Source organism: Physcomitrium patens, chromosome 11, assembly GCF_059467195.1.
Source record: "Physcomitrium patens ecotype Gransden chromosome 11, ASM5946719v1, whole genome shotgun sequence".
Taxonomy (NCBI): Eukaryota; Viridiplantae; Streptophyta; class Bryopsida; order Funariales; family Funariaceae; genus Physcomitrium; species Physcomitrium patens.
The window spans coordinates 14,277,950-14,289,503 of record NC_143420.1 but is presented as its reverse complement, the minus strand read 5'-3'; the positions used below and the strand labels follow the sequence as shown (position 1 = coordinate 14,289,503).

Below are 11,554 nucleotides of genomic sequence, written 5' to 3'. Positions count from 1 at the left end.
GAATTTCGAAACAGGTTGTTCAATAAATTGAAGAGAGCTTTAAATTTACAGCTGATGCCGTGGTGACATGAACACACCACCAGCATCGTGTAGGGAGAATCCCTCTGGGTGATCAACAGGTCATTCTGCCCAGTTACCCACGGATCCCAGCTTTTGCCAGCTTCTCCTACTTAATGGTACATACAGAAGCTACAACACTTTGTGTAGCAAATCCTCCTCTACAGAGAAAATGTACAATCACTACATCCTGAAACTCCTCATAGAAAGTGCAATTAAGTACGAAAGAGGGTCATCTACTAGCACTAACACCGCTGTGAATCATGTCTCTAATTGCACACTAAAACTTGCTACAAAGATTCGTCTGAAAAAGTGAAGACTTCCATAAGAGGCCAGTGCCATAGTCCATCAAAACTGCCAAACCAATGCCTGCACGCCACATACATAGTTCTCTGATTTTCAATCACGGTTGTCTCACGTGTAGCCACAGTTAAAAAACCAGCGAGATACATACATAGGCTCTGCAGACTTGAATGGATGGATTGAGTTTCAATTGATTTTGTTTGTACAAGAAGTGATTCTCCTCTTAAGTATTCCGATACCAACTGAAGAAAGCTAAAACCCTGCCCATTAAAGCGAACTTACAAACGTAACACACAAGGAAAGGGCTACATTCAACTAGGGTTTGAGCTAGAATTCTACAAGTAACAACTGACAGCTACGAGACCCATTGTCCTAAATTCCAAAATGGAAACATTGCCTTCAATTCCACGACAACCACCCGTGTCTGTCTCAAAAACAAATTTGCTAACAAGGTGAAGCGGAACAACTGTGAGTCTGAGGCATGCAGTGCGAACTCACGGGCTCTTAGGTGCTCTATCCTGAGTCCTCACTCCATCAGCAGCTCGCATAACTTGCGAAGATGCAATACTCACTTCTGGAGGCTGCAACACCGTCTGTGTGTTCTCTCGACTGGCAGTCAGCAGTGCATGCTCACGAGGCCCTATTCTCTGCATTGAAAAATAACAACTTGTTACGGATAGAAACTGATGATGCTGTCTATACTCTAAGATCCATTAGTGGAGTAGACCGTCAACAACTAATAACTGAAATCAAATCCTGCGCAGTAGTTCTCATTCTAACGGTACACATACTAACTTGGGAAAATTTTCAAGCACCCGTGAGTATGTGACCAAAAACAGCACCTACAGCTATCTCCAAACCTCACAGACATAATATTTCCTGAAAAAGTGAACATTTCCAAGCCTGAATGGTGCTAAGCTACTCGATGAACGTGCTTGCACTCCTCCGTGAGTGAACAGTAAAGAAAGGCTCAAGTTCAATATCCACTACTATGTTAAAAAAGACAACAGATAATGAGGGGTCACGAGGAAGTCAGTCCAACTATCATAGGTTTCGAAACAACCTCTTTGAAGCTGTCCCTCATTAACATCTGAGTATTGCCACTGGGCGTAGTAATCAAAGCACGCTCCTGATCACTCTCACTCTCCACCACCTCTTTCTCTTCCGAATATTGAGTAACATTCTCTGCACTTGCATGCTGGCATTCTGGAGCTTCAGTGGCTGTAACTTGCAGCCCTTCGGGCAGCAAGCAGTTACACATGTAGCCTACTCTCGCAAGGCGATTTACCCATCCAGGTATAGGTTTCCCAGTTAATCTTCTACAAACATCATCTGAAAAATGGTTACAGTTCTTGATTATAAGATGATATGTATCCCCATAGTACTCATCTGCACATTGCTCTATGAAACTCCGGAACTCGACTGAATTTAGACTCGTCGTCCCAAGGTGCACCGACCTCCGATACGTGAAACCTGGGCAATGTTTAGGCTCAACTTCGAACACACCACTAGTAGGAAAATCATGAGCGCCAAAAGCGTATTCCGCACCATGCGCTTCGATACCTGAATGAAAAATCCCTAGGCCCACCCAGTATACATAACTGTTCATAGGAGTCAAGTCGTATACATTCAGGAATATATCCGTCTGGCGATTTGGATCAGAACCCTTGGGGCATTCCGGGACCGTCATGCTTGTAACCAGCACACAATCCAATTTCTTCAATATCAACCACTCTTCCTGTTCGTTTCAACCCTGTATCGAAGCTCACCGCTGCTCTGAACTAATCTTAACTAACCCCCAGCATTGCGAACCAGAAGCACAATCAACGCTGTATTCCTGGAGATACAAAAAGATCACACGCTTGTCAGAAGAATGTTATACTAAACATGTCATCTGCAGAAAATTTACTCCCATGTGTACGTATTAAACTTAACGCATTATCAGATTTAGCAGTATCCGAGGACAGTCCTACATAGCTTCTGTGACCCCATATGCGGAAACGAACGACGTCAAATTTATCTCTTGCAATACTCAATCCTATAGACAGCTGTGTTAGGTTTACAATTTTCTCTAAGAACGGTCTCCAGTAACGCCTTCACAAAAATATCTTCACAGTGAATTTCATGAGCACACTACACGCTTCCTTCAGAAAGGACTACAGACTAACATTCTCGATAGTATCGATGCTACGCAGAGCAACGTCCAAATTTTGGTGTGAAATTCCAAGCTGGGCTCATACATGAACTGATGCTGTTCTGAAAGGCAAGACTGGAACTCTATTCGTTCGACACCCGTTAATCTGTGGAGTTCCGAAATCCACAGATTGATCTAACAACCAGGGCTGATAGGAGGAAAAGTGGCTGCGGGTGAAAGCCTATGGAAACTCAACTCACCTTTCCAACTACGTCAGCAATCCCATCCGTCATGGTGACCATGTAAGAGCATAGACATCCCCATCATAGAATCACTCTTTTTCCGCAATAAGAGAAAAAAACTTTGCTGTAATGAAGCCACCACATTCCGCTCCTCGTATTCCACGAGCTTCGTGAAGGGCCTCCAAGCAAGATATCTTAGAATCAGAAAGTGCCCCGCATAAGGCCTGAGAAAATTCCAGGTTTTCGAATGGACGGCTGACCCAGATTCCTCACCAGTTGCATAAGTTGTACATGGACCTGCACAACCAAGGGTAATATTCCACTCTCTAACTCCCGGTTCAGCCACCGGGACCTCCAGATGATCACGCGCCTCTGAACATTAAAGATCTCTAAATCCTTGATCTCTAAGCCACCTCACACAGTTCCTTCCGGCGAATACCACACAGAGTTAAGAACCACTACCTCGAAACGCCGATTCAATCGCCATAAAAAACTATCCTGTCCCCACTGCTGCAGCAGCTGCAAGTCCCTACAGCCAACCCAAAACCACGCAGTCATCCAGAAAACACGTGCAAACCAGACACTAGACCCTACACGTTAAAAACCCACAATCCTCCACGCTCACAGCTACCCTGGCTTACGACCCACTGACGCCAATCGGTCGAGGAACAATCACCTACCAAGCCCCCCACCCCTCAAAAAAAAAAAAAAAAAAAATCCCAAACTGCGGCCACATGGCACCGAAATCCCTCGAAACACTCTTTAAAAATCGCGCTCGGGCACAGCTCGAATCGACACCGACCTCAAAACGTTCTGGGAGGGTACAAGGAGCGAATGCGAGGGGGTAACGAGGATGATCCGACGCCGCAGTTGGGGAAGATGAAGAGCGGGGACAACGGCGGGAGAGGCGAGTAAGATGGGGGACTGAGGGCAGAGGAAAGTGGAAAGTGAATGATTGTCATCCTAAACAAGATGAACGCTGTTCGTCATTAGATGGATGGATGCCGTTGGTGCAGCTGGAGGCAAATCCGACGGGTGCGGGGGCGATATCGCGGGCCCGGTCTTCTTGGTGCCAGCCAAGCACGTCCTATTCTTCCGCGCGGGCCTATGCTTTTACTTTTTGGATCGCGTCTTTAATTTGTCCTGTGACGATCGCTTCCCTGTGATTTGCTTCCGCTTTTTGGCGTTTTTGCTTTAATTTGGGTTTATCCTTTTGGGTCCTTCTTTTTAGTCCTCCGTTGACGGTTTAATTTCTTTAATAAGATTGTCATGGTCTCTCTTTTATTTGTGGGCTGTGTGTGCATTGACATTGGTCAAACACTTCCTCCATATCTTCATACTTTAACATTTGGATTTTCACCAAACCTTAAAATTAAATTTTCTTTTCTTTTTGATGAAATGACTTTTAAAGTAATTAGCTCATTTTGGTTGAATTAGGTTGATTCATAGATGTGACATGTTTATATTGAAGTGTAGAAGTAAAAGGTCAATTTTCAGTTAAAGTTATGTTAAAAAGTTACAATTAGGAATTTAAAGCTAAAATTAAAAAGAGAGGACCTTTTATTTTATTTCTCATGCCATTAAGATGAACATAGAATGATTGTATGTGGTAAATTGATGAATGGATATTGTTACCAAGGTGTCATCGATCCCTATTCCTAAGCAAAGGTTTTGTAAATGGAATAGACCCTGTTTATTGATTATTTTAACCAAGTTTTGAGTACAAATCATAATGCCTTACATTTTTCAAATAATTATACCGTATATTTTTCATTCAATATGTTTTTTACACAAAAAATAAGTAATTAATAGTCGTCTACCTTAACCAGATCTACCAATAATATTTTGTTGAGTAATGTATAAAGCTTCACAAAAGAACAATATTAAAAGAATATATGGACCTTTCTCCAATTGTGCTGAACATGTTTGGGGGGGGGGGTTAATTTGGGTTTTTTACAACTTGGATATTAGAAGGTTGCACACAATCAATGATATGTAATAATAGTGATGTTTGGAGATTTAATCTGCTAATGGAATAAAATGTAAAACTAACTATATTCAACATGGGAAAAATTTACCAAGAAACTATTTAAGACGTATAGTTGAACTATGAAGGATCGCTGAGTTTTGTTAAAGAAAAAAATATAATTGAATTTAGTTTGAGAAGTTAAGTGAAAGGTCATTCATTAGAGTTTCAAGGTAGATACAGTAAAGACAATTTAGCTATCAAAGATTTTTTTTTTTTTTTTTTTTTTGTCATATAAATATTACCTTTTATGAAAACATTTTTTATGAAACAAGACAACAATCTCAGAAAAATCAGGCTATTTTAGAAATGATGTATTGCCTCTCATGATTGATATTGAGTATGTCAGCTCGTGTCTGTAAAATTAAATACTACTTGTCGACCTAATTGTATACAAGATATCTTCACAGGGTAAGATTAAATAAATAGACAAATATGTTATGTTTCAATCCTTCAAAATTGTTTAATTCTTAGACTACTTCTGCAAATAGGTATGAAGCTGACTATACACAAAAAACGGGGTTGCAAAAGAATGAGCTGGTATACATGTGAAGCAAGAGAGAAAGAGAGAAATAGCAACAACAACAATAACAACCACATTACCAAGTTCCGATTAAATAAACCCTTCCACACTATCATGTATGGATGGATACTCGCGTCAACAGTAAGAGTTTTTTTACTGTTATTCTTTTATCAAAAAACTGTGGCAGCTGAAAATGTCACAAACATCTTGCAAGGGATTTACGTTGAGAACATCTAATTGAAGAAAGTTTACATATTCATCTCACCAAACACAAATCTTCAAAAGATTATAATCATGACAGAAAGAACATGAGAAAAGTAATAAAAAGGAACTTGACAACAATTCTCTGTACAAAGTACTTCAATAACTCACAAAGACAAAAGGTACCCAAGTGGGTGTCAATCTACGACGAGCATATTCAACTTTAACAAGCAATAAAACAACGTCACAGTAACACTTTCAACCAACCAAATGATCACCACAAGTCCCCTCAAAACATTTCAACAAATCATTAACAAACACAACGCCGAAAGAGCAATTTATGTAACAAGTTGAAGGGGGTTGGATTGTGTTTCTCAGTCTGAGTTTGTCAAGTAATGATACCGACAGACATGGTCGAGGCAAGGCCTCAGCCACTGCAGAAGCTACTGACTGCAATAAAGGTGCTTAGATGCGGGAGCTGCACGGCATCGCTGACCGAGAGCTTTCGTCGTGCATCAGATTTGAGAGCTTTAATAGCGATTGGGTTGATGCTAGATCAGGTCACGGTGCTCAGTGGGTCCATCTGTCGGATCTACGCTTCCTAGATTGCGTCGGGGGCACACATCCCATGCTCTCAACCCAAATGCCGATCTCGGTAGATAGGTAGATAGATGGATAGATCATGCTGCTTCTCACGGCCAAACACGAACAAGCCAGTGCATTGTTCTTAGCATGTGATTGAACCCACGCACACATTCTCCATCGGTCTTGTCAGCGTACGAGAGCGAGAGAGAAGACTAAAAGTAGTGAAGATACTTCGGCGTGGAATCTGGAAACGGATGCGTTAAGAAGTGATGAGGGGGAACACAGTCATGCCGTGATTTTGAGCTACATCCGCGTCGCCTCTTCCCGCAGCGTACATTGGCAAGATCTCCAACTGCTACGGGGATTTCGAGTCAGTTTGTTATGTGCGATTCTGCCTTCATCTGAGGCGCCGCGTTCGATGGGAACTTGCAGTTGCAGATGGAACTGTTCCAAGGTCTGCTTCAGTGGCTGCATCGAAGCGCGTCCGTTGTGTTGCTTTGCTGGTCTATGGTCGGTCCTGGTCCGAGGGTTCGTTCAATCTCACTGGCCTTGGGGAGACTGCAAGGATGGATGGTGAGATGAACCCGGCGCATGGCGCTCCCTCTTCTTTTACAAGACATTGAGGTGTCGGTCAAGTCATCTGCTAATGTGGTGGGGCTCGTGGGTTCAGCATTATCATGGACACACCGCAAATGCCGAATTAGACAACCCGAAACACCCACTTCGATCCAACTCAAACTGGCTCCTGTGTCGTTTCCCCAACTCTGCTATGTCCTTGAAGAGCCTGTTGCCACCTACTTTTTTCGGCGGAAACGAAGCAGATCACAAGGGCCCATAATGAGGGCACAACACACAAAACGAGTCTAGAACTAGTCGGCGTTGAACTTGACGAAGTCAAAGAAACAAAACAAAAAAACAAAGGCTCCACATCGCAAGGTTCACGAAGAAGAAAGAGGAGCAGTTACAGCCAGCACCCGACGAAACGATTCGCAGTTTGCAATCTCGTGCCACTCCAATCCAAAGTTAAAAAGGAAAAATCTGAGATCTATGAGCAGCTATGTCGTTGGAGAAGAGAGAGAGTAACGCTGGCAGAACTCCATATCCGACTCGATCGATTGCCATGAAGCTGGGGATTGCAACTACGCGGCCGCAGCGGATCCACCGATGCGGCAAGACGCCGGGCCGGCTTGGGCCACGGCAGTCTGAAAGGAAAATGCTCTTCGTGGAAAGAAAACGTTTTACGAAGAAAGAAAAGGTTCTAAGAAGGAAAGAAGGCGTACCATGGTTGTGGTTGGTCTCTTTTAAAGGTACATGGTCCTTTTTGGAGTTTCTGGATGCATGAAGCGAAATACATTATGGGTGCCCTACTATTCTTTGAGTGTAGTATGCGATTTTTATTTATTTATTTGATGTTGCTATGTTTAGCACAATAAAATTTTAAACTGGTGTATTTAGTGCCTAGAGAAAATCCTACAGTAATATTCATTTATCTGGGAACATGTTGTGAAATTTAGGTTGGAAAATATATTGCACAGTCTTACCAACAACTAATGGTACATATTGTTGTTATTGTTGTTATTATTATTATTATTATTATGCCTTCTGAAATAAGCTTTTCTTGGTATTGTAGGCACTAGATAGGAGAATATAAAACAATTAAAGCAATACTTTAATATTCTATTTGCCTCCTGAGTTTTACAGATATTACTTGGAGCTACAGATACAAAGGAAGAAAAACAAAAAAAAAAAAAAAGAAAAAAAAAAAGAAAAAAAGAAGAAGAAAGAGGGAAAAAAAACACACATACTATTATTAACTAATAAACTAAATATAAGTACTGTAGAATATAATCAAATGACAACAAGTCATAGTATTATTTTAAAAATTCATTAAATAATGTTAGTCCTAATTACTTACAAAATTATGTCTCAAGCCATATATATATATATACAATTTCTTTTTGATTTATTTTTTCCTTTCATTTATTTAATTTTTATGGTGTATTTTCATTGTTATGATGCAATATCATGTTTAAACTTAATAAAAAGTTAATAAAAAAGAAGTGAAATTTGAATAAAAGTTAATAAAAAATAAGTGAATATTATATCTAGAAGGTTGTATGGTAATTAATAAAAAAAATTCAAAATTTTTAAAAAAGCTATTTTGTCATATTTTTATTTATAAAGTGAATGTTAATTACAATAAATCAAAGAATAAATCAAATAAATACTATGTTTTATAACAAATCAAGTATTATTTCTTAACGTATATTTTTTTTTGATATTTATTAAAAATTATTTGATATTACATTGATTTATAACATTTTATATAACATGTTGTAAAGTAGAATAATTTAGATTGTTTATATCTAAGAACAATCTATAATTTTCAAGGGCATAAATTTCAAATAATAAAAACTTTAATACATTCTTAAATCACTTGAAAATAGTAGATATTCACTCAAAGATAGTAATATATTAGAATTAGAATGGCTATTGCGAAAGACAAGAAGACTAGAGATTCTTGAAAATAGACTAAGAACAAGAAATGTATTGACAAGAACAAAAAAGGCATCATTCTTGCCTCTATATATATTATTTAACCAGGAGCTATATGGTGATATTATATAAGACTTCTAACATTTGTCCAACTCACAAGATACATATCTAACTTCCAAGACAAGTTTCCTATATATGTGCCATATGACCAACTTGTACCACAAGTCATCAACATGTACAATATGTGATCAACTTGTTGGCAAAGTTTTTAACCTATTAATTAACTACAAGTATGTATAAAATCAAATCTAAGTCTATAAAGCTTATAAGGAGCTTTGTCACAAGATATCATTAAATCTACATATATTTATCTTCTACCTAATACTTATTATTTAGGTAATTATCTATGTCCATCACATTATTCTTCTTTCTAAGCATAAGTTTCATAAAATATTTGGAATACTATCAATAATGGTTCTTGCTTCTAATAATATTATCTAACATTGGAAGTCTCTTTCAAAGTCATGATATTAAATATATTATATCTCACCATTTATTTTTAAAAAAACATATTATTTTTTAAGATCTTCATTTCTATTATGTTGTCTTTAAGATTGTGATAATTTCAATGCATTGTTTAATAACTCAACAAATTATAGGTCATGAATTGAATCTATTGGTTGTTGAATCTCTATCTCTTGAGCGTGACAAATACACAAAAATCACAAACAAAAATATAAGATAGAATGCAATTTTTTATTAAACTTCATTACTTTTATAGCAATAATTATTTAATTCTTTATCTTATTTTTAATAGATATTATGAATGAAAAGCATCAACCCTTTTTGTTATATTTTCAAGATTTTTGAACAACTTCCATGTGTATTTATTAATATTATATTCATACCAAGGTAAATGATATTGTAACCTACTTTAATGTTGTCTTGGATTTAAGAATTCTTTGATATTAAACTCTTGATTATTATCTACTTCTATAAGAAAAGGTAACATTTGTCTTCTTCTTAATATATCCATTGTTTTATATAACTTTAAAAAGAAAAGAAAAGAAAAGAATATAAGATAGATCTTCATAGACTCCAATAGATATAATCCATAAGTAATTGGATTGATTTATTTATAAATAAGAAATGGTCTAAGTCTACAATAATCTAATTTATTAAAAGAGTAATTAATTCTAATATTATAACAAAGTAACCATACCTTATTTTTGATGTAAAATTAAAATTATTCTTTGTAATAAATATCAAAATTCAACTTTTGTTATTCTTGAGCTTTCTTTAATTATACCTTTATTATTACATATAGCTTTAATATTTTTTTTTCTAAATATTCTATTATATAATAATTAACTTTTGAAAAGTCAAAAGTATCAAGTTATAGATAATAATCATAATCAACAAAAAAAAGTATTTTTTTTGTAGAAGAATGTATTATGTTATTATAAGAAAACTTTGCTAATAACAAGAAGATTGTCAAATTATTTTGATGGTGATTGATAGTACTCTTTAAACACTACTTGAAAACTTTATTTATCTATTTTTTTTTCGTCTATTTGTTTGAAGATGAAAAAAAAAGATAGTTTAATATCCATCTTCAATATTTATAAAAAGGGTTTTTCAAAATCTTAATATAAATTGTGTCTTTCAATTTGATATGACATTCCTTAATAATTCATGATAGTGATAGATATTGTTAAGAAAAAATTTAGATATTTCTTTACATATGATAGATTTTATGCATAATATAAAATATTCCATCTTAGTAAAATAATCTACTATTACAAGTATAAAATCACAAGAACTTGAGATTGAAAGTTTTGTAATAAAGTTTATAAAAATAAAAGGCCGTAATTATCTTATTATAAGTAATAGCTTATAAAGTTAATAAGATCAATAAGAAGGTGTTTTTGATCTTGAATAAATATCACATGGTTGTACAAAGTCTTTTACTACCTTTCATATTTTAAGCCATAAAAAATCTCTAGATATTAGCTTCAAAATCTTATTGTATCTAAAATATCTTGTAGTGTTAAAGACATGAATATCAAATAAATAAAAACTCAATATATTCTTATATCATTTAGAAGAATAATATATTTATTTAAAATTAATATAGTATTAAAATTAGAATAGCTATTGCAAGAGATAAAAGACTAAAAAGTCTTGAAATAGAACAAAGGATTAAAAAGGCATTGACAAGAGTGAAAAAGACTTTATTTTTGTCTCCATATAAACTATCTAATTAGGAGATATGTAACAATATTCTATAGGACCTCTAATATATGTCTAATTAATGAGACATGTGTTTTAACTTGCAAGGCAAGTTTTCTATATGTGCACTACAAGATTAATTTATACTACAAGCTATTAATATGTACAGTACGTGGCTAACTTGTTGGCTAAGTATTCAACCTAATAAACTCCTATATATATATATATATATATATATATATTTAAAGCTGAAACTGCATCTATAAAGCTTATTAAAAAATTTTCTTTAAAATATTATCAAATTGATCTATTTTTACTTACTTCTATGTAATCATATTATCTATGTAATTATTAGAATAAATATGTATGTCCGTTGTTGTAGAAAGAAAGTTTGCATTGAAAAAATAAGGGGCCTTTGGCTACTACTAATTGCTTTACTTTCTTGTAAATTTTAGAACATATACAAAATTCAATAAAATACATATCTTTTATAATTTTTTTATTTATTATATTATTTAAAAGAATCTTTATTTAATATTTATAAAATAAAATTTTAAAAAATAAAAACTTACTTAGAAAATTCTTATATATTTCTTCTAAGATGATTGTTTCTTTTTTAAAATCCTAAATCCTATTTTATTTCTAAATCTTAAATCTTAAATCCTATTCCAAATCCTAAATGCTAAAATTTTATTTTTATTTAAAATTTTTGTATTTTAAAAGAAAAAAATTATAATAAAGATTTAAAAAAATTA

The 11,554-nt window shown here is 35.2% G+C and overlaps 1 protein-coding gene across 2 annotated transcripts; it reads right to left on the bottom strand.

The window, feature by feature from the left end:
- LOC112288927 (deSI-like protein At4g17486) lies at positions 1–3,615 on the bottom strand. 2 transcript variants are annotated; one of them, XM_024533681.3, is made up of 5 exons: positions 3,199–3,615; positions 2,755–2,930; positions 1,424–2,197; positions 859–1,007; positions 1–426 (listed from the first exon to the last, which is right to left on the bottom strand). In XM_024533681.3, exons 3-5 carry the CDS (start codon positions 2,048–2,050, stop codon positions 348–350), a joined length of 855 nt encoding a protein of 284 aa, XP_024389449.1. In that variant the 5' UTR covers positions 2,051–2,197; positions 2,755–2,930; positions 3,199–3,615; the 3' UTR covers positions 1–347. The 2 variants fall into 2 exon arrangements, with proteins under 2 accessions (XP_024389449.1, XP_090110493.1); XM_090254367.1 differs by having other exon boundaries at positions 2,755–3,033; positions 3,199–3,610.
- Positions 3,616–11,554: the final 7,939 nt, after the last annotated feature.

Coding starts and splice junctions, on each gene's coding strand:
- LOC112288927 (XM_024533681.3), bottom strand. CDS start 2,050: ATGACGGTCCCGGAATGCCCCAAGGGTTCTGATCCAAATCGCCAGACG. Junction 1,008..1,423: donor TGAGGGACAGCTTCAAAGAG/GTTGTTTCGAAA, acceptor TTTTCAATGCAG/AGAATAGGGCCTCGTGAGCA. Junction 427..858: donor GATAGAGCACCTAAGAGCCC/GTGAGTTCGCAC, acceptor TGTGGCGTGCAG/GCATTGGTTTGGCAGTTTTG.